Source organism: Protopterus annectens, chromosome 7.part0, assembly GCF_019279795.1.
Source record: "Protopterus annectens isolate FY-2018-M chromosome 7.part0, PAN1.0, whole genome shotgun sequence".
Lineage (NCBI taxonomy): Eukaryota > Metazoa > Chordata > Ceratodontiformes > Protopteridae > Protopterus > Protopterus annectens.
In genome coordinates, this window is record NC_056739.1 from 1,159,437,183 (window position 1) to 1,159,461,344 (window position 24,162).

General features: G+C 43.5%; 1 protein-coding gene across 5 annotated transcripts in view; it reads left to right on the forward strand.

Moving 5' to 3' along the window:
* HERC1 (HECT and RLD domain containing E3 ubiquitin protein ligase family member 1) overlaps nucleotides 1–24,162 on the forward strand; it is a 3,987,333-nt gene that overhangs the window by 3,560,615 nt on the left and 402,556 nt on the right. For all 5 annotated transcript variants that reach the window (XM_044077739.1, XM_044077741.1, XM_044077740.1 and 2 more), the window contains exon 69: nucleotides 9,119–9,288. In XM_044077739.1, the coding sequence (XP_043933674.1) occupies nucleotides 9,119–9,288 (170 nt within the window). The remainder of the gene's footprint in view (nucleotides 1–9,118; nucleotides 9,289–24,162) is intronic.

Here is a 24,162-nt window from a genome sequence, read left to right on the forward strand (position 1 = left end):
GTGGTGCATCATGTCATGCTCAGCATGTCATCCCAGACTGGCACACATTGGATCCCCTTTGACTAACTGCGATACTTCAGTCAATTATTGCACTTGATCATCTCATTGTCATGTTGTGGCATGATGCTTGGTGAGGGTAGGATGTTAGTCAGGGTCCTCAGGTGTGCATATAGTACATGGTGTTACATTACTTAACACATAGCATTCATGCCTCAGGTGGTGCTGCAGGGCTGCCTCTGTCGGATGCGCATATTACACTTCCCTGTACATGTTTGAGAGCAGGTTGTGTCATGTTAGGCATCCCTGTTACTATATGAGTGAGTCAGAGAGGGGTATCATTCCCAGGGTTCCTACTGAGCCAGTGTATGTGCTATGCGTTGCCTCTTTGCCAAGGCCAGGGCATAGTGGGCACGCCTCCTTCTGCCTACTGGGACAGGCTCAGGTTGTTCCTCCTCTGAGTCACACTCTGCCTGTGATGGCCTTGGCAGTGGTGGGGGGCTGTTTGGCCCGGCCCTATGCTGGTCCTGCTGCAGCTGTTTTCGCAAGATCATATTATGTAGCATAGCACATACCATGACAATTTGGGTACATGTAGTTGGTGTGTACTGCAAGGCTCCACCAGATGTGTCCAGACACCGGAACCGTGACTTGAGCAGCCCAAACACACGCTCTATTACATTACGTGTTTGTGCGTGTGCCTCATTATGGCGTTCCTGTTCAGGTGTGTGTGCGCTTCTGATGGGTGTCATCAGCCACGGCTCCAGTGCATAACCTGCATCCCCCACTAGGTGTCCATGCGGGATGTCCCCATTGGCAAATGTCTGGTACAGCTGCGTCAAATGCCAGATGTGGGAATCATGGTAGCTCCCAGGACAGCCAGCACACACATTCATTATTATGCCCTGGGCATCACACACGACCTGGCAGTTGATGGAGGGGAAGCCCTTGCGGTTGATGTATGCCCTACCACGCTCACCGGCTGGTGCTTTGATGCGTATGTGTGTGCAGTCTATTGCACCCACTACCTCAGGGTATTCCGCTATTTGCTGGAAGAGACACATATTGCTGGCCAATACCTCACGGGCATTGGGGAAATGTACATGATCACCGACATGTGCTGACATGGCATCCAGGAATTGGTGCAGTACCCTGGAGGCTGATGCCTGTGATATCCCCATCATATCACCAGTTGGTCTCTGGAAGGTACCTGTTGCTAGTATTCTTAGGCCAACACATACCTTGGTTTCCACTGGGATGGGTTCCCCTCTGTTGGTTCTGTGTGTGAGGCGTGGCCTGCACAGCTCCACTATTTGCTGCAGGAGGTCTCTGTCCACTCTATAGCGCTCTACTATCTCCAGCTCATGTAACCCGTGGTAGGTGACCCTGGGCCTGTACACTCTTCTCCGTCTCCTCACTGTGGGTTGTCTGGCACCATCTGCTTTGTCACCACCCTCAGCAAGTCGCCTATGTCTCATTATGACAGCTATGGCAGCCCCTAACATTTCTGCTCTGAGTTCAGCTTTTTCAGTTTTCACTTCTGATAACTTAACTCCTGTCTTGCAGTGTCTCTTGAGAGAAACATCCTGCACTGCTGTTTGCAGAGTTTTAAGTGCTGGGCTGGGCTACTATTCTGCCTGTGTAATTGCCTGCATCTAATTGTTTTCACCTGCTAGCTTCCTACTAAATCTGTTGCTTCCTTTTTCCTTTCTGTTTCCTCAGGGTGGAGCCGTGTGTAAACCAGCAGAAACACGCTCACAGTGGCTTACACGCGCGCACACATGCTTACACGGTTCAGAATCTGCTTATTCGGATTAAAATGCGTGCACGCCCGCGCAAACAGTGTTAAACATCTCCCAACACGCTCCCACATGCTCAGTCTGCATTACACGCACACTGCCTTACTCAAGCTTCATGGCGCGCACGCATACACATTCAGCAAGAAACTTTGGTGTAGGCAACAGTGTACACCTTCCATTTCTTGACTTTCTCATGCTTAGTTAGTGGCACACCTCTTTCCATGATATCTGTCTGACATCTGTCATGTAACTCTGACCTCCAATGAACTGCATTTCTTTCTACCATTCCCCCCTCTGATGTCACCTATCTCCTACTCTGTTCCTCCCCCTTCTGTAACTGTTACACTACTCAGACTGTGCTCATTTGCTATGTGACAGTGGAATTCAGTATCCTTACACTCATTTGCATCAGATTGCCTACTAATGCTTAGTTACATGTCTTAGACTCAGCTTCCCCCCCTTAGCAACCACTACACGGTGGCCATGTTGGTTTTGGTCTGCTGGTCCCTGCATTGACATTCCATGTATTGCATAAAACCTACATTTGTAAGTTTAAAACCTTCGTTTTTATGTTCTATACAGCGCAGCCCGTTTGCGCGGGGCTGCGCTGGGTTTAAACATCGGCAATCGCCGGAAAAAAAAATTATATTTTTAATATATTTGCATCAGGTTACTTTGCCAATGGCCACATATTTGGCCATTGGCATGCTGCCTGACACATATGCACCCTTTATTTGAGCTGACATGGCTCCATTGCAGTTTTGCCGAAACGTACTCAGTTGTCAACTTAGTACATTTCTGCAGCTAAAACGGCTCTTACACGGGCTGTTCTGGGCTTCCTGGATCGCTAATCATCCTCATTTGCATGCTATTCGGCTGCAAGTGAGGTGATTAGCTTATCCACGCCCACTCCGTGTAAGAGCCGTTTTAGCTTGTCTCTTACACGGACTTTGGGCTGTTCCTGGATCGCGAAGGCTGCATGGAGTCTTACACTACTCTTAGACTCCGTGCAAGCCTTCGTGAATCCGGCCCATGGTTTTCTTTTACTGTTTCCTTATTTGTTCACCATATATATTTTCAGCTCTGTTTCATATTTCACTTATGGTGTAAATCAAATTTTAATATTGTAATATCTACATTTGTTATTCTGCCAGTCTTTTCTCCAAAGGAGCTTTAAATGTCTCCCTTTTCAGCTCTACAATTAGTTTAGTTTCTGTAAGAGGTAGTGTGCTTTCATGTTGTTTTATTTTTGTGTGGCTTTCATCTAGAGAAATAATTTATTTTGCAATGTTGAAAAAAATACTTGGGGAAGAAGCATCATCTCCTTCCCTTACATTAACAATTGTAGTGATTCTGTTTAACCATCCAGATTGTCTCTGAACTCCAACATTTTCATAGTTAGATGCCTCTTGTGACCCTGTCCTAAAGTATCACAGTAGACTACCTGCTAGCATGAAGGTAATGATATAATTTGTTTTGTTAAAGTAAAGAGCAATTTATCAAAATTCCAAGGATGAAAATGGAGTCCTCACAATTGTCAATAATTGGGATTTTGAAAGTGTATTTTCTTGCAGGTGCCTTCACCCCGTATCTAAATATACCAGACATGGTTAAGAGCAAAATTGTATTTTAAAATACCCAGCCTGTCAGACTTATGACTACTCACTATTTTAGCCTTGCAGTTTTGAGCAGGACCTAAAGGAAGAACAATAAATTATATGATCTGATGTTGTCAATCTTCATTCATTCATGACGGATGAAGCCAAAGGATCCTCTCCCCCTGGAGACCATGTTCAATTTGCAGTGAGTGATAAAGGTATGAGAGAGAGCCCAAGTAGCTGCTGCACAAATGTCATCCATAGAAGCTCTCGAATGAAAGGCTATTGAAGTGGCAACTGATATGGTTGAATGCGCTTTGACTTTAGTTGTTAAACACATTTTATTTTGTTGACAGACAAAGGAAATTCAGTCTCTCAAACATTTTCCAAAGTAACTTTAGAAACTGATTTACCTATCTTGGTTCCTGAAAAGGACAGAAACAATTGGTCTGATTTCCCGAATGAATTAGTCCTGTCTAAGTAAAAACACAGTTGTCTATGTACATCCAATAAATGCAGACAATATTCGCCTTTGTTAGACAAATTTGGGAAGAAAACTGGCAGGTCAGTGGATTGATTAATGTTGAAATCTGATACAAGTTTGGGTAGAAAGGATGGGTTGGTCCGAAGAGATACTCTCTTTGTGAAAAACTATGTAAGGGCGTTTCACACACAAGGCGTGTAATTCTGAAATTCTCCTGGCTGAAGTGATGGCTACCAGGAATAGTCTTCCAAGACAAAAATTTTATTTTGCAAGTGGCAGCTGGCTCAAAGGATTGGCGAGTCAAGATTTTTAGGACTAGTGTCAAATTCCAAGGTGCAATGGGCTCTTTAAAGGGTGGTTTTAAATGCATGACTCCTTTTAAGAAGGTTTTGCAGAAACCATGAGATATTAAAGAGAAATCTTAGAAACCATTATGGAAAATCGAGATAGCTGCTAAATGGACTCTTAACAGTAGAAGCTGAGGCTCCTGAATGGAGTAAGGTTGATAAGTACTCCAGCACTATATTAATCGGAGCTGAAAGCTGAAAAGTGGTCAAGTCCTTTTCCTTGAGACCATAACACAAGTCTGTTCCACTAAATTTTCCTGGTGGACGGTTTATGGGAAGATAGAAGTATTTTCTGTACAGGGGAAGATAGGTTATTTTGCCTGGCAATTAGTGGAAGTGGAGGTACCAAGCTGTCAGCTTGAGAGTCAATAGGTTTATGATGGACCAACCCCTGTGGATGTGACAGTAGTCCTGGAGTTAGGTCCAGAGTCCACGGGAGGTGAACTAGGTGAGGCCAAAGGAAGGGAGACCAGATTTGGCTGGGCCAATAGGGAGCAATGATGATTACTTTGCTTCTCAACTGATGTGTTTTCTTTAGAAATAGTGGAATCAGAGGAAAGACATAAAGCAGTCCCGGGGGCCAATCGTGTACAACAGCGTCCCTCTGGGCCTCCCCCTGAGGGGGATTAGGGCAAAGTAGCTGCTGCATTTGTGGTTGATGGGAGATGCAAATAGATTGCAGGAAGGCTGACCCCAATGGCAAAAAATCTCCGACACTACCTTGGGATTGAGAGCGTACTCATGAGGCAGGAGAATGCACCTTTTCAGTTTGTCTGCAATCACGTTGGAGTTCCCAGGAATGTGCATCGCTAACAGAAAGCATTTGGAGGCTATCGCCCATTGCCATATCCTCATGGCTTCCCGACATAACAGGTAGGATCTGGTTCCCCCCTGTTTGTTGATGTACCAGACGACCGACATGTTATCCGAATAGATAGCAATTGTCCCCAACAGGAGGGCAGATTGGAATGCTTACAATGCCAGAAGCACCACCCTCAGTTCCAGGATGTTGATATGGGAATTGGCCTCTAAGGGGGACCAAGTTCCTTGGATGGTCTTTCCCTGAAAATGCCCCCTCCCCACTCCATCAGGGGATGTGCCCATGGTCACTATAGCTTTGGGCTGAGAAGGTGAGAAGGGACAACTCCATAACTCCTTTTCCGACTTCATCCACCAATTCAGATCCTGCTTGCAGTGGTTAGTTATGCGGATAGGGTGAGACATAGGATGTGTTCATAGGGACCACTGTGATGCTAGGAGCCATTGTAGAAGCCTCATATGGAGTTTGGCTAGGGGAACTATGGTGATTATAGGTGGTATTGACCCTAGCAGTTGAAGAACTAAACGAGCCGAGACTTTGTCCTGAAAGAGTATCATCCAGAGTTGAGATCTTAGCCTCTGTAGTCTGTGATAAGGAAGAGCAACAAGACAGGACCTCATGTTGAATGTTGCTCCTATGAATTCTTGGCTTTGAGTAGGTTCTAATTTCAACTTTTCTTTGTTTATTGAGATACCTAAGAGCCGTGCCAGCTGCAGGGTATAGTGCAAGACGAGAAATAGTAGATGCTTGGTGGGGGGGGGGGGGGCATTAAGGAGCCAGTCGTCTAAATTTTGAAACACCCAGAATCCTTGTAGTCTCAAGTGAGCTGTTACTACTGCCGTACATTTGGTGAACACTCTGGGGGCTGTGAAGAGACCAGAGGGCAGAGCTCATCCACAGTTTGGTCTGTTTGATGAACTTGTTTAAGATGTTAAGGTCTAAACTTGGCCTCCAGTCTCCTGCTTTTTTTGGCACTAAAAAGAACCATGAGTAAAATCCAGATTCTATTTGGTCTGGTAGGACTGTTTGGATGACTCTCTTTTCAAGCAGCTTTTGAATTTCTCGCACTGCTATGTCCCTCTGACTGGGTGGAACGTCGGGGATTTGCCTTTGTGGCTTTGGGTAAAGATCGAAGGGAATGTGGTAGCCTCTGGTAATTATCGTCTGCATCCAGGAATCTGATGTTGTATGCCAGGCTGAGTGGTGCAGAGAGAATCGTCCCCCGACTGCTTCCAGAGGTAAGCAATCTGGCCGCTCTTCAGGAGCGTTGGTAGAGCTACCTGGAAAAGGAATCCCTGGACCCCTGGTTACGGGAGCCCCCCTCTGCCATTGGGAGGGTCTCTTCCTTGTGAGTTCACCCCCTGCACTGGGAGGAAAATTTGCCACGTGTCACGAAAATGACCTTGGGATTTCCTGAACCACATCTTTCCACTTTTCTGATTCCTGTTGTAGGATCTTTGGGGAGTGGAAAAACGTACGCCCACAGCAGACAGGGTCTTGCCATCCTTTTCACACCTGGCTAACATGTCATTAATGTTTGGACCAAATGGAGAGGAAGCGTCAATGGGAGCGTTGACGAAGGAAGACTTAAAGGGGTCTGCAAAGTTGCACAAGCGCATCAAGACATGATGTCTCAAGACAACGCCTGAACCCACTGCTCTGGCTGTCCCTTCAGTTGTATGCACAGTCAACTGCATGGACAAATTAGATATTGACTCCAGGATGGCAAGCTGGGGGGCAACTTTGTCACGTACCTTATCAGACACTGCTCCTGCTAGGGTTCCTGAAAGTTCAATGATCGGGTCCCTTTGAAGACTGGTCAAATAATTCAACGACCGAATGGCAAAGGTTATTGAAGTGTAAACCCACTTCCCTAATCTGTCCAACAAATGAGACTCTCTGTTTGGAGGATGGACATCAGGACTTTTCTCTGTGGTTCCTTCCTTGTGGCCACCGCCACCACCATAGCATCTACTGCCAAGCCTTTGGAGAAGTGAACATGATCCTCTGGGGAGGAGAGTAATTTATCTGGTCTCCTCGGGATTGGCTCAAAGGTGTCAGGGGCCTTCCAAGTGCAATGCACGATGAGCTTGATCAATTCATTTGCAGGCGGGATCACCCAGGAAGAGGGTCGGGCATGGAAAGCTTGCAAGAATACAGATTCCACAGAGGAAAGGTTGGTGGGCTTCCAGTCACTCCTCTGTTACAATATCTCTAGTATGTCTCCAAAGGAGACATCTTCAGGGGGTGACTGTGGGGACCCTTCCCCCTCATCGTAATCTGTATTTTCAGTGATAGATTCTTCAGGTTAATCAACATGCTTCCTCTTGCACAATCACTTGCAGGGTGGCTCATCAGGGGGAAGGTCTGAAGAGGGCTTCAAAGAGATTGTACCCTGCAGTAGGGTGTCTTGCTGCTCCCATGCCCATTACCCCAGTGTAGTGGACTGTGTCAGCTGCGATCCAGAGAACATATGTATATGGCATTCCAGAGCCAAAGGAGCCAACTGTGCGCTAGCTGAGGTGAGTGCCCTCTCCATAACCTGGAAGGCAGGCTCTGGTGGGGGTGATGTCCTAGATGGAGTTGGAATGCCTCTGGCTGCTAGGAGCTGATCCACAAGTCTCACTACATCAGTTTCTGAAAGGCTCCTGGTGGAATGGGTGGACATCCCCGATGGAGGTTCTGGCCGATCAAGAAATGGACTAAGCTGTTGTCCAACATAGGGGTCGATGGAGGGGGAGTATCGGATCCTGGCTAGTGTCTCAATCTGCGGCACCGAGGTCGAATGACTTGAAAGTTGTGATGTGGAGGGAGTGACCAATTTTGAGGGAGAAACACTTTTTGGTATCGAGAGGGTCTGTGGTACTGTGGAAGGGGTCGGTACCATGGCAGTTGTTGCAGTAGTCAGTTCCGTAGTCAAAGACGGCACCGTGGAGGGAGTTTTAGGCCCCAGTGCCGAGATAGTTATCGATGTCCGTTTGGCAAGTTTAGTCCTAGGTTCGGTATGAACTTAGGTCTAGAAGTTTTCAGTTCCTGCTACCGAGAAGATTTTGGAACCAAATGACTTCTCTTTTTTGTGTCTTTCTTAGGAAGGGTTGATAATGCTGTCTCAGATAAAGCCTCAGAGAAAAGGGTTTTTAGTAGACCTTTTAAAATTAGCTTGTTTTTATGCTCTGCTAAAGTGCGGGCACTAAAGCTCTTGCTCACATGGAAGTTGAATCTGCAGGTGTGCTACTCCTAGGCAGTATACACAGAAGAGATGGCCATCGGAATTTGGCATCTTCCTGCCATATTTGTCACACTGCTTAAAACCAGTGGTGCCTTTTTTTGTCAACAACTATAAATGGAACACCAATTAGAAAAACAGTAAGAAATCCTGTCAAACACACACAATAAGGAAAGTTTTTTTTTTTTTTTTTTTTATCAGCAGTGGTAGTAAAGGTATACCCAAGAGGGTAAGAAAGGAAGGAAAAATGCCAGCAATGGCATTAGGATTGCCAAGAGGTAAGGGGAAGGGAGGGGCCTGTACCAGCAATGGTACGGAGAGATACCAACAAGGTCATTAGGGGAAGAAAGCATTCCCACAGTAAAGGCAACTGTATAACTATAAAAATGACCAAGAAAATAAGAAAATTTAAAAGGTGAAATATTTGAAAGACTGAAAAGTTATAACACTTAGCTTGAGAGCAGGCCTGACGTGTCTTGAATCTCTAAGCTGAAGACGAGATCTGAGGAGAGGGGGTGCTATGGGTAACCTTAGCTCGAGAGTTTCTGACTGGCGCAGCTTGTTATGTAGGCCAAGTCGATTCTGAGGACGGAACCAGGACCCATCCGTCATGAATGAATGAAGATCGACAACACAGATGGAATGTTATGGTAAGAACATAACTTCTTTTTCATTCAGTGGTAGTAGTGGGACAGATATAAGTTGACTTAGTAACATGAAGGTCTGCTACTGTTTGATTTTGTAACATGGGACATTGTAACATTTGACATATTCATCAGCCATGTGATACACTGCTATGAACTTGTGTATTTGTGATATCAGGTGCTTGCCTTTTTATGTTATATAGATCGTTTAATTGGTTTGCCTGAGGGACGAGCAAGAAACCATAACCGACCACAACAAGTCCCTGTTCTTGCTGGCATCTTCATTGAAGACATAGCTGTTGGAGCTGAACATACAGTGGCTTTGTCATCTACTGGTGATGTTTATGCATGGGGCAGTAATTCTGAAGGACAGGTTTGTAATTCATTTATGCTCTGCTCTGTCTGTTTCCTGAAACCTTTTTTCTGTTGTCTGTCCTGTGATAAAGCATGTATAATTAACTTCAAAAGAACCTGAGCATGTGACACAGCACATACTACGTTGCATTCTTTTGTTACATTCCACCCCAAAAATGTCTCAGTAATAAAGCATGAAAGACTTCAGTGAATTCATGCTAATTATCCTTTCACTTGCAGAAGTGCATACTACTGTCAGAAAAGATGATATAATCTATGTAGTACATTTTTATTATCCTTCAGTACTTTGCTTTCATATTTAATAAAGGGCTTATTTATTCATTGAAGATTCACTTTTCTGTCGTTTCTGCTTATCCACCTTTGTGTCCTGTAGTTTTCGCTCACATAGTGGTGAAAGCATTTAAGGAGTAGAGCTTGTTGGCCTTTGTTTTTTTTTTTTTAAACAGAAGACTTCCAGTACTGTTTGTGGGAAAAAAAATATTGATGACATTTTCTTCAGCCATAATTATTTCAGATCTGACAGCCTCAGTTTCCAAGGGGAGTTGGTCATTGTTCCAGAAGGACAGAGTATCCTTTAGAACCAGTCCTTCTTTGTGACATAGCTGGTCTCTGGTATTTGTTTTGTTCAGTTCATCTGTCGGTATTCTTTTCCAGGCAAGAAAATGGGAGCTACCGATGCAGCCAATTTTTTCAGAAATGTTTATAATCAACATACTTGTGAGGCTGATACTTTGACATTTATTTATAAGTGTACTAAACATTACAAAACAAAGCAGCATCAGTTGCGAGGACTTCTAGTTGTGGCAACTGAGTGGGGGAGGAACATGTACTACAGCAGTCTGTACCTTCACACCCAGTACCGTAATTTAATAGATATTTTCCTTATTTCATATCTTAGAAAAGTTGTAGGGTTGCTTGTCCAACCTTTTTTTTTCATTGCACCACTTCTTTTAATTATTGTTCTAAATGGCATTGGATGATTGTGTGGTGAAGGAAGACCCTGTTCATTCCTACCCGTCATCCAGGAGCACAAAGAAACCCATTGCAAGCTGCCATTGCCTAGTTGGAGAGAGTGTCAGAAGCTGACTTCCAAAATAAAGAAACAGGAAATAGAAATTCATAAAGGTAAGTGCCCTGGTTTCACTGAAAAATGAGAGAGGTTTAAAAAAAAAAATTGTCTGTCTTGGATATCTCTGTTTGCTTAATGTGTTGGTGTTGCTGATATCAGTATCAGCTTAGCCTCTTCCAATAAAAGGGGAATTAAAATGGAAGCAGGAATAAACACTTTGATACAAGAAGTCAAACATTAAACTTGGAAACCTCAAAAGATGTTCCAGACATAGTAACGTAGTACTGCTTGGCTTGCCTGAAGGTGGATAAACGGGCAACAGTATCTTTCTCTCATGGTCCAGAGTATTTCACAGAGCGTTCTGTGTGGGCAGTTCACCCAAATCCTGCACAAGTGGAAATCATCAAGTCCTTTGACCATCAAGTTCTTTAGTTATTTGGAAAAGATGGATATATTGTGCACTGCTCATGTATCTAAAAAATATTACAGGAACATTGTCCTTTGAGGCTTTCCTGAGAACTTTCCTGGGATGTTACAAAAGCACTGAGTGACATATAAATAACTACAAAATATATATATATATATATATATATATATATATATATATATATATATATGTTGTCTTTCGGCTTTTCCCAGTTAGGAGTCGCCACAGCGGAGCTCCGGTCCGCTAATGATTGGCAGTAGATTTTCACGAACGCCAAGGTGCCAGCTCGACGTTCAACCTTCAACGAATATATATATATATATATATATATATATATATATATATACACATACACACACACACACACACACACACACACACACACATACATACACCCATTTAGTCACAGCATCAGTTAAATTCTGAGTTAAATATCCTGCATCTTTGTGGGCTTTAGATTGGAATGCATGCCTTTTGTTTCTCAAATGCTAGTACAGCTATAAGTGACTTGACCAAATTAGTTCAGGACTTGTTTGGCATTAACTATATTTTGTTTGCTGTTCCTTGCTGTCTTACATTTTGTAGCTACGTAGTATTTGTTTAACAGTTTTAAAGCAAAAGAGCAGTACTGCTGCTTTATCTTGTTGAAATACTTGCATTTGTATTCATTTTTAACAGTCAGGTGGGTGTTTTTGGAATGACTCTAGGAGATCAGCATGTATGAAGTTTTTAGAATGGAGCATGATAAATATAATGATACTGCTGCCTTTTATTGTATTGGTAAGATGGTGGTGAGATGGACTTGGTTCTGTGTCTTGGGAAGCTTTGTTGTATTACAGTCAAACCTTGTGTGAATGAAGTAATTGGAAGTGATGCTGATATTATGGTTCATATGTATTGTGTGTGTTTGTGGACTGAATGGTGCAGACTCCTTTTTATTCTCCTTGGTTTTTGTTCCTAACTGTGGTTGTGGCTGTTTTCTAGTTTAAATGAGGATTTGTCTACTTGTCTGAGGCAGTTGTGTTTTTCCAGGTTGCTGAGGGAGTGACTCCTCCAGGTAGATGCTCCGTTTGATTTGTGCTTGGCTGGACAGTTTCTCAAGTGTCCAGTTGTTTCAAGAATTGTGTGCAACACAGCTAAAAATCTTGTGAGAGTAACTTTCATTATATTTGCAGGTAACATAATAAGGTATTTTTGAAACATCTTTATTATCACTTAAAGCACAGGCAAACATATTAACAGAAAAGAAAACAAAAAAACATATTAACATTTTTCCATTTGCATATACTATACATCAAATATTTTTCATTTTTTTTGTAACTATCATCAATCCAGTATTATATAAATTGCCAAATTCCTGCCCTCACTTAAACCTTATTCCTTTTCCTCTTCCTGAACATTATTCTGCATGTATTGCTCCCACAATTTCCATTTATTTCTATGTAATGTGCTCTTTCCCTTTTCTAAAGACCCCCTTTTCCAGTTCTTTTACCTGTCTTATAATGTTCAGTACTTCAAATACAGTTGGTTGAGACTTGGATTTCCATTTTATAGTAATTGTGTTTTGGCAGCCAACCGAATTAAACTTAATAAGACCTCACTATGTATAGGAAATTCAGATCATGTGACCATGCTGAAAAAAAATCATTTCCTTTGTTACACATAGACATTTGCTCACCCAGTATTTTCGGCAAAGTACTCTGTAGGGAATTTTTAAAATCTGCCAACTCATTACACTTCCAAAACATATGTTGCCAGTTACCTCTTTCTTCCCTTTCACACCTCCAGCATTTGCTCTGTACTTAAGAAAAAATTATTTGAAGTCTGTTTGGAGAATACAATTACCTATATAAACACTTCAAGCTAAGATCCTAAACTTTTTGGACTTTGTTGCATACTTGAGAGCCATACATATGTCCTCACATTGTTCTCTTGTAAATTGCTTTTTCATTCTTGCTTTCCAGTCTTTCTTTCATCGTCTGATTGACTCTTAAAATTATCATGCAGTATTTTGTATGCCTTAATAATAATCCTTTTTTTAATAGAAGCATCTCTTCTAGATTCAGCTAAAAACTACAGGAGTAGGTCTTTCACTGGCTACGCCCCAGCCAACCCAGGTTCAGTTAGCAGCTCAGTCGACTGACAGAGCTCCGGGGAAGGGATGGGTGTGCTCATCCCATGTGCACGGGCGCTCGTTGATATGCTGCTTAAGGGGGCATGTTCCAAAGAGGGGAGTTGCCCTTGGATGTAAAAACATGTGTGGTGGGTGGAGAAAGGGAAGTGGTTAAGTCATAACCCCCCCCCCCGAAAGAAACACAAACAAACTGAGCCCCCAAAACACCCTCAGGATCCATGACCGTCCCAGCAAAAAAATAAATAAATAAACAGATTAAGTCCAGGATGGGGGGGGGGGGTGGAGATGAAACTGGTAGACCCAGCATGGACGTTAGGCACTGGGAGCCAAACCGGTAACAATGAGGTTTGAGGGAACCAAAAAAAGATTACCCTATCCCTTTCTCTTTGCCTATACTCTGATATCAATCCCTGGTACAGAAGGCAGTCTCTAGCCTGCAGTCCAGACTTCTTCTTAACCTCAGTCTGCTCTTTTACCTTTTCCTCTCTAGTTATTTGCTCTCAATACCTTGGTTCCTTTGCCAGTTTTCTCTAGTAAATTCCAGCCCCCTCTTGCCTATTTTCTGTACCTCTACTTGCAGTCATCCCTTTGTGCAAAATCTACTTTTTCCATTCTCTTGTTGGCTTAGGTGTTAGAATACTTTCTCTTACAACATCAATGTAATATTCTGTATGGTTATTATTTTCTTTAAGGATCTGCATCCAGAATCCCACTGTCTATTTCTTGAAACCCCCCCCCCCCCATCATCATCCCTTTCCATTTTGAATTATAACATTCTGCTTGTGTTATTTATGTGAGCCTTAACTGTATAGTTCTAAAATATCTCTTCAAATCAGGTAATCCTAAACCACCTTGTTCTATTGGAAGGATCACTTGTCCCACTTAACTCTTGCCCTCTTCCCCTCCTAGATAAATTCCTTCAACTTTTTATTAATTATTGTCCACGACTTCTCCTCTGGTTGATAAAAGTATGCCTGACCCATATATAAAACTAAAGGGACTAAAATCGTTTCCACTGCTTGTATTTTCCTATCCATGTCTTTAAAATGAGCTTTCAGTTTCTCTGTTTTTGCATTATCTTTTGTTTATTCTCTTCCCATATATCCCTAGCTGCCATAACAAAATCCTTTTTAATCCATTAATTCATACTCCTAAATACTTCATCTTATCATTCTCAATAAATAAGGGTATTGCTAAACCAATTTTGTGTGGGTAAATAATTTATGACTATAACCTTTGTTTTATCTTCATAAATCAACCAAAGACTTGAAACTGTCTCAGAATGTTCCACAACACTTGAAATGTTCTTTCCTGGATTTATCAGGTACAAAATAATATCATCTGCAAATAATGCCAGTTTTTCTTGAGTAAACCCGTGGTGGTGGTGCGGTAGCATTGTCAACTCACAGTAAGACGCTGTCCGATTTGATTCTCAGCTAGAGCGTCTTCTACGTGGAGACATGCGTGAATGGGCGTACCTTCGTTGAAGGTTGTGCGTCAGGGCTGGTAACTCGGCACGTAAAAATCAACTACCAATCATTAGCGGATCGGAGTTCCGCTGTGGTGACCCCTAACCGGGAAAAGCCGAAAGACACAAACGAAATATACCAGTTATATCCTTGTATTTCTGAGCACTTTATTTTCTTTGCCAGTGGCTCTGATGTAAAGCAGATAAAGAGGGAAGAGGACACCCCTGTCTGGTTCCTCTGTTCAAACACAACTTATCAGAGAAGAACTCTCCCACTTCAATTCTTGCCTCAGATCCTTTATGTGTCCTTCTGATTAACCTTATTGTTATATTATGGAACACAAATGCTTCTGTTACTCTTCTCCTAAAATAGTAGCTCACTCTGTTGAATGTTTTCTTTGCATCAGGACCCAACAACAACATTGTTCCTTTTTTTCATTCTTCCCTGCGGATCCTCATCATTCTGTTAATGTTGTCAGATGTTTGCCTCCCCTTCACAAAACCACAATAATCCATATCTGTCAATTTTGACAACACCTTTGCTATTCTGTTAGCTAGTATAGGCATGAACACTTTATAATAATGGTTTCAAATTGAAATAGTTATGTATGAAACTGGGTCTGATGAATCTTTATTGTCCTTAGGTGTTACAGCCACCACAACTTTCTTCCCAGATATTGGTGCTTCAAATTCCTTTAAAATACTGTTAAGCAAAATCTTCCAGATCTTTATCACTTTCTTCCTTCATGACTTCCATATTTCCACAGGAATACTGTCTGTTCCTGGAGACTTTCCTAAAACTTAATTATACAGTATCTTTTTCTGTCTCACCTCCTCCTAGCTTAACTGTTATTTGTTAAGCCTCACCCTCCTCGAACCTAGGCAAAAGTTAAGTCTTCTGTAAATGTTTACATTTCTGCTTTCTTGAGTTCCACATTTCACTGCTTTATACAAATTTTTATTTTTTAAAATGTCTCTAATGCCTTGATAAGATCTCTGGTTATTTTTCTTGTTATAATCTCCAAGTTTGACTACAACCCTGTCTGCTATCTGTTTCCTAAGTCATTGTGGTGAAATTTTTTGTGCTGTCTAGTTATTATCAAGAAATAGTTGATGTGAAGTTGTTCAGTCTTGCCGTTCATTCATCACTGATGGGTTCGGAGCCGATCCTCGGCTCCGACACGGCCGACTAGCAAGCTTCAAAGTTCTCCAGTAGCTCGAGACCCCACCCCTTATCCTACAATGCACTGCTGGAATTACCCCAAATCTAGTTTGCCGCGACACGGATCTCTTGGTTTCCAGCTTGGCTCGAGACTTTATTGGGAGTTTTTCAACTTTCAGCAAGTTATATTTTTCATTTTTCATATATCCTTGTTCTATTCTTAATAGCAGATATTACTAGCTAGTAGATAGTAGTTTTTCTGTGTTCATACCCCTTCCCTCAGTATAATCTATCTTGCCTTCAGCCCTTTTTCCTTAGGATCCCTTCTTTAGTTATTAGTCAGTGTTCCCTGTTGGGGACTATTGTTTTTGGATTTCTTAATACTGTTTATAATTATATAGTTGTCAGTTGCCCCTTTGGGCTCTGTGTGTGTTTGTGTGAGTTAGTTAGTTAAAACAGCTCGTAGTTAAATAGTGTGTTTCAGTTGTGGAAATGTCTGAAGAAAAAGACAAACATCCAAAGTCTGGGTTTAAAAAATGCCCAGACTGCGGACAGAAAATGTCAGTCACGGATGCCCATGTGCAGTGTGTTTACTCCTTGGGTGAGGTGCACCTGCAAGAGTCTTGCAGTATCTGTCACTCCTTTTCCACCAGATTGTTAGCAGAAAGGAAGAGGAAATTGATTGATGGGGTATCATCAAACACCCCTTTTCTGAGGCATTGTCTGAGCAGGATGGAGCCAGTAAATCATCTAAATCTTCTAAATCTTCCTCTGATTCTAGGTCCAAAAAAAAGGAAAAAGGTCAGAAAGTGTGGTGACTTCGCATCCACTGCCTTTGGAGCCACCAGTCTGTTCTTTTCGGAACCGGAACACTGCTCTGGAACCAGTTGCCAAAAAACCTACATCCATATTGCTCCAGTCGGCTCCATCTGTTCACTCTTCCAGGTCCTCTGTCAACCTATCTGATCTGGATATGGACCAGCTGCTTCAGAAACTCTTAAAGGCACCAGGCCTAGTTAAATTGCTGTCGGCTCAGACACAACCATCGGAGCCGAAGACCACTACTCTTGAATTGTCTGCTCCTCCTCCGAGCCATACCGGACCTTCGGAGCTGGAGGAGGCCGACCTGATGATTGTGGATCCCTTGGAGCTGACACCTGCTCCATTGTCGTCGGCTCCATCTGCTCGGACATTATCGGTGCCGACTGGAGACTCTAGGAGCCGACACTCTCCGGTCGGGTCCGGGGAGGATAGCCGCACCGACTTGTCGGTGCCGACTCTTCCTCTCGGGGCCTCGGCTCGGGTGAGCTCGGCTCCTACCTTGGGCTCAGAGCCCACGGCTTTGGTGCGGGAGGAGATCGCGGCTCCGTCAGAGCCATCGACTCCTCATCGGAGCCGAGGTGCATTCGATGCCATGAGGCGAGTGTTGTCTCCTAAGACTTCCTCATCTCAAGGTCTGGCCTCTTCTTCCCCTAAAGTGCCTATGTCAGTTTCTGTCTCCTCCAGTCATCCCAAGTGTAGAGACCCTGAGCCTCAGGTAGCCCCACAGGGTGCTCCCTGCTCTTCTGAGACCTCTCCAGAAGTTCCCCCTGAAGAGGTTCCCAGGAATAGATTATGCAAGAGGAGGCATTTGGACTCCCCCCCAGGAGTCTCTGACATCGGACACTGACCTGGATGAATCAGAAGGGTCCCCTAGATCCCCCTCTGAGGACATCTCCTTTGCAGAGATTCTTGAAATTCTTAGGCAGGGGGGTGATTGGCAGTCCAAGAGTCCTACTGAGGATGAGTCTGTTCTCTTGAAGGCGTTCGGGTATCAGCCTTCCACCTCTTGGGTATCTCCGCCCTACGATGAGCTTATGGATCTGGTCTCTTGTAGGGCGTGGGAATCTCCAGAATCTACAGAACCTGTTCCTAGGAGGCCTAATAAGTTTATTTCAACCCCTGTGGATAAGTCCTTTTTGACCAAGGGAGTCCCTGTTGATGCCATGATGGTGGCGGCAGCCACGAAAAAGGAAATGTCTGAGACTTTCTCATCTATCCATCCTCCTAACAGAGAATCTAGGATCATGGATATATATATGGGAAACGTATGTTCAGTTCAGCGACTTTCTCACTCAGATCACTGAAGTACTTGACACATTTTACCAGACTGCAGGGAGATCTCCTTAAGGAGTTGGGAGATACTCTTCAGGGTGCTGTAGCTTCGAGTGTATCTGACAAGATTGCCACTCAGCTCTCTACCCTCAATTCGATAGTCAGCTTGTCCATGCGCCTCATATCATATGCAGTTGATGGTTCGAGTAGAGCCGCAGATACAGGAATTGTTCTTCGTAGGCATGCCTGGATGTGACTCTGTTCCTTCGCGGAACCCTTCAAGTCTTCCTTTACTAATGCCCCATTTGACGGCTCATCTTTGTTTGGGCCAAAGGTGAAAGGAGACTTTGACCAGGTGTGAGCAAGAAGGAAAGACTCTGTCTGACGTCGGAGTCCATTTTTCCACCCCCACTCGACCCTTTCCCAAAGGTCAGAGGGGAAGAAAGATGTGGTTCCGGAAAGCCCAAGGAGCCTTTCAAGACACATGTGGAGAGCCCCCCTCCAGAGGCAGAGGAGGGGGTTTCAATGGAAGACGCCGCCGTCACAGCAGAGGAGGTCCGCAACACCAGGGTGACAGAGATAACTTCTCTGGTCAATCCTACCAGCGCTCCTGAAGGGAGGCCTGGCTGTCCTACTCTGGAGGCAGTCAGGGGTCACTTATCGTTGTACCTAAAAGCCTGGCTAAATATAACAAGCGACAGTTGGGTACAAAGTACCATTTCCAGAGGGTATTTCATACCGTTCTCCACCCAGCCTCTTCCCGTCAAAAAAATCCCGAACGTTCCACCCAGTCACATGGGACAAGCAGCAGTAGAGGTATGCTGATTGCTACAAAAAACGAGTCATCCAGCCAATCCCAGCAGACCAGACAGGATTCGGAACTTATTCAAGGTTCTTTTTGGTTCCAAAGAAAGCAGGGGACTGGAGACCCATTTTGGATCTCAGCAGACTCAACCAGTTTATGAGAAAAGAGAAGTTTTGAATGGTCACGCTATAGTCCATACTCCTGTTCTTGGGAAACGACAATTGGATGTGCTCGATCGATCTCAAGGATGCGTACTACCACATAAAGATGGCCAGACCATCCAGAGATCACCTGCGTTTCCAGCTGGAAGCCAATCATTATCAATTCCGAGCTCTTCCCTTTGGTCTCACTTCAGCCACCAGAGTGTTCACCAAGTACATGGCAGTACTCACGGCTCACCTGAGGCATCTAGGATTCCAGGTGTTTCCGTATCTAGACGATTGGCTCCTTACCTCCACCACCAGGCATCAACTTCTTCAAGCGAGAGAGGCTACTCTGACACTCTGCGATCGGCTAGGCATCACAGTCAACTTCGAAAAGTCTGCCTTGTTGCCATCGCAGCATGTCGTTTTTATAGGGACAGAACTAGATACATCACCCACCACTCTCCGCCTTCCGCCAGAAAGAAATTTTCAGGGAAAGACTGCCTAAGGCACATGGACAGATCAAGAATCTCATCTGCATATCAGTGTCCTGGAGATGAGAGCAGTACTTCTAGTGTTGCAATACTTTCAGGACTCTCTTCCTCTAGGGACAGTTGCAATACAGAAGGACAACATGTCAGTGGTCTGGTATCTGAACAAACAAGGCGGGACCAAGTCTTATCCCCTTTGCCGAGAAGCCCTCAGAATATGGCAGTGGGCACTGTCATCCCAGCGCTTTCTGTTGGCAATGCACATCCTGTGCAAATCCAACGTCATAGCAGACAGACTGAGCAGAGCAATCTTATTGCCCCACGAATGGTCCCTCAAACAAGAGATTGCAGACAGGATCTTCCGCAAATGAGGCCAGCCTTCCTGCGACCTGTTCGCCAGTCACATCAACAACAAATGCAGAAGCTATTTTGCCCTGATTTCCACGCCAGATCACTCCCTGAGGGATGCTCTTGTCCACGTCTAGCCCCCCGGGTCTTCTCCACCATTTCCCCTGATAGCCAAATTCTTACAGAAAGCAAAGTCGCTGGGATGGATGATCGTCCTTATAGCCCCTCATTGGCCTCAGCAGATTTGGTTCCCGTTTCTTTATAATCATATTCTGGAAGATCCATGGATCCTGGACCCAGTTCCAGACTTGTTGACACATCCGTCAGGGGATCTTCATCCATCCTTGCAGACACTGAAGCTAACCGCTTGGCTGCTCCAATTCCCCACATAGCCAGGCTCTATAATCTTTCCCATGACACTAGTCAGATTTTGTTGGCTTCCCATAAACCTTCCACCAGAAAATGGTATCGTAGTAAGTGGAAGAGATTTTCCATTTGAGCTTCTTTCCACAACATTGACCCTTATCAATTGCCATTGTCTTTTATCTTACAATTCTTGACAGAAATCTTCAACAAAGGAGCAGCGGCGGCTACGGTGCGAGTGCAGTTAGCTGCTATATCTAATTTCCATCTAGGAATTGATGGTTTGAATATTATGGCTCACCAGTTGTCTAAGGCTTTTCTAAAAGGTTCCTTTCACATAAGGCCTCCAGTGAAGACACCTTATTCCCCCTGGAATTTGAATTTTATGTTATCTTGTATCATTCTTCCTCCTTTTCAGCCTGCATCATCTTGTGAACTAAAATTTCTGTCATGGAAAACTATCTTTTTAGTAGCCATCACTTCAGCCCGTAGAGTGTCAGAGCTCCAAGCCCTATCCATCAAGCCCCCTTACATGGTCTTCCATCCTGGCAGAGTATCTCTCAGGACAAATCCATCCTTTTTTCCCAAAGTATGTTCTGAGATTAACATTAATCAAGTCATTGAGTTGCCCGTTTTCTTCCCTAATCATACCAACAAATTGGAATATATGTTGCATAAACTCGATGTTCATAGACAACTTAGATTTTATTTGGACAGAACAAAAGACATTAGGAAGTTAGATCAGCTCCTTGTGTTTTTTTCTGAGGCCAGGAAAGATAAACCAGTTGCTAAAACAACCCTAAGTGGCTGTCGGATTGTATCACCTACACATATGCTTGTCATAATATGCCCTTGTCTAGTAAGGTAAAGGCTCATTCAACCAGAGCAGTTTCTACCTCTTCAGCCTTTCAAGCCAAATTACCTTTGGATAACATCTGTGCAGCAGCCACATGGTCTAAACCTCACACTTTTATAACTCATTACAAAGTGGATAAGGCCTCCAGGGACAGGGCTTCATTTGGTTGTACAGTTCTGAAGAGTGTACTTCTGTGAGCCACCCAAGATCAGGGTGCTAGGGACGCTACTCATCAGTGATGAATGAACGGCGAGATTGAACAACTTCACATAAAGAAGTTGTGTACTCCCCATAATGTTCCATGTGAGTTGTTCCATCTCGCCTTCATTCTCGCGTCCCTCCCTCCTTCCCCCTCCTGGCTGGCAGTTGACCTGGAGGCTGTCTTCATCCTGGTTTTTCAATGTGTATTCATTCCTAGGCAGAATAATTATTGTACTACATTATGGTACGCAGCAAACAAGATCTGAGGTAATTCCAGCAGTGCATTGTGGGATAAGGGGTGGGGTCTCGAGCTACTGGAGAACTTTGAGCTTGCTAGTCGGCCGTGTCAGAGCCGAGGATCAGCTCCAAACCTATCAGTGATGAATGAAGGTGAGATGGAACAACTCACATGGAACATTATGTTGAGTACATAACTTCTTTTTTAATAACACGCTTTCTAAACTTGTGTGTATATTCAGATACTCACTTATTTTCTGTTGAGTGTTTCTGCCTCTTCTTCTGTGAGATTCTGCAGTACTTTAACCGTTGTCAGCCCCTCAAGTAATACCTATTACTTCTCAACCATTTATTTTTCTCTTTTATTTCTACTCTGTTTTTAAACTCCATTTTCATTTTATTCCACTGACTAGCTATAGCTTCTAAAGCTATTTCTATCTTCCCTAGTAACTCTCAAAATAATTGCTACTACCCATTCCTTAAATTCCTTTCTTTTTAATATATAGGTGCCCCCCACACTTTCAAAATGTTGTCTCCGTGTCTCTTTTTCTCTCTCCATTCCCTGTGCTACTTCCTCAGGTCTGTGTGTTCTCACTAGATCTGAAAGGTATTTATCTTCACATTCCTGTTCACCCTGTCATTAGAAAATGTTTATGATTCTCTCTTTTTTCCTCATCTTATCATTTCTCTGCTTTGCCTTTTGTTTTTTCTACAGCTCTGAGAGTCTCTTCAAAACGTCTGGCTCCAGTTATAGCCTACTGCAGACTCCATGGTATCCAGATTTTCCTTATATGGTCAACCTTATCATTCAGGCTTCTTCCCAGCAGCTTTTTCTTCAGAATCTCAACATTACTATGCTTCTGCTGTGAAGTGTGGGGTCCACCCTCAGTCTCAAAAAATCTGTTCTATCTCCTTTGCAGGATCACGTTTTTCTGGGATACAGGATTTGGATCTTGCATATGAAGGTTTCTTTCTTAGCAGCTATCTTCCAGTCACCTGTTCCTTTACAGGTGGTGTCTGCAAGAGTCTGAGGGCTCTGAGGCGCATGACCTCCCCCTTTCCTATGGTTCCTTTTGCCATACATCACATGAAGAAGCTTCAGTGATATCTAAAGACAGTCTGATTCCAACATTGTAATCTTCTGTAGTTGCCCATGCTTTCTTGCCTTGTCTCAAACAGGCATTAGATATCTCTGAATCCAGGCCTACCTTTTCAAGCTCATAACCCCCACTTAGGAGCTGTTTACAGTCACTTCATATCTGGAATGGGGAGCTTCCTCCAGTAATATCAGGGTTCAGGGAGTGTGGTTCCCCCAATAACTGGAGGACCACATCAGCATCAAAGGAATTGTGGTTCTGCTTTTGGCTCTTCCAGCCTTGCATTCCGTGTAGTTTCCAGTCCTCTCCGTGTTTACACAGACAAAATCACTGTCATGTGGCACATAAACAAGGGGGCACAAAGTCATACCTTCTTTGCAGACTAGCTCTTCTTGTTTGGGAATTTGCTGTCTGCCATCATCTCATCCTTCAGGCAGTTAAGATTCCCTCAAAGTGCAGTCTTGTGGCAGGCAGCCTGAACAGTTCCAGAGTAGATCTTAATGAATGAATGCTTCGCAGAGAGGTCTACCTAGACATCCAATGTGGGGTGTTCCTCAACAGATCTGTTTACCTGTCATCTGAACCAGCAATTTCCCAGGTTCTATTCTAGGGTGCTGAGTCCTATGGCTGGGAAAGTGGACAACATGCCTTTTATATATAAGCTTATCCCCATCTTCCTCTGATTCCCAAGGCATTACACAAGATCATGTGGGACAGGCCCAGAATCTTGTTGGTGACTTCCTTTTGGTCCAGATAACATCGATTCCCCCTTCTGTTTTATCTGGCCGGGGCAGTCATCAGAAGTTATCTCACAGGATGGATCTTCTCTCATAGGGCAAAGGCTATCTCCTTTACCTTCATCTACTCACCCTACATTTGACTGTTTGGGTGATAGGGTTTTGATTCTTGTCTAACACCAGTATTCTGAAGAAGTCTTTGGGTTTTTCAGGAGGCCAGAAAACCCACTACTAGAAAATCCTATGTTGCTGATTGGAAAAACATGTTCTTATAGTTGTCACAGGCATGAATAGGACCTTCTTTGGTATTCCTACAGTTTCTTATGTGCCAGAGTTGCTCAGTTCTTGGCTGGTATATTCATCTGCTACAGCAGCTGTTTCTGCTGGTCTGCCCTTGGATCCACCACTTTCATCTAGGTTTGAAGTTAAACAATTTTTAAAAGGCATCCTTCACATTAGACTCTCAAGAAAACCCATTCCTCCTCCTTGGGACCCTAATTTTGTGTTAGAAAAATTGACTAAGCTTCCTTTTAAACTAGCAGCTTCTTCTACTGTGCAGTTCTGTGGTTGAAAGACTTTTGACCAAGAGGGTCTCTGAACTCCAAGACCTTAGGGCAGTGCCCTCTTCTTTTTTCACACAGATGGAGTTTCTGTATGAACCACTCCTCCTTTTATTGTCCAGAATGTCAATGACTTGTCCTTAAAATCAGTCTGTACACCTTTCTTCTTTTTCCCTTTACCTCAAAATTCTGGTGTGAGGATTCCACGTACTCTAGATTTGCATAGACAGCGCAGATATCTGGATAAAACTAAAGATGTCAGAAAATCTGAACAGCTCTTCATTTTTTTTTTCATGCAAAGAAATTGGGTTTGGCTGTTTCTAAGCAAGCCCTGTCCTCTTGGATTTCTAAGGCCATTTCTTTTTGGTATTTTTTTTGTTGTAAGCAGCTTTCTTCTTCTTCTGTTTGTGCTCATTCTGCCAGGATGGTTGCCTATTCTGGTGCTTTTTTTTCAGTGGTCTGGATGTTAGACTCATTTTGGAAGCTACTGTTTGATCTTTTGTACAAAAACACTACAAGTTGGATGAAGTGTCTAGGGCTGGAGCTGGTTTTGCCAAGACCACCTGTCTTATTTTTTGGAGGGTTCCTTCTCTTGCTTTCTTCTCCCATCATTTACAGTACATTTTATACTGTTCCATTAGTAAAGAATATTGCAACAGTGATAAAGAACAGCAGTACAG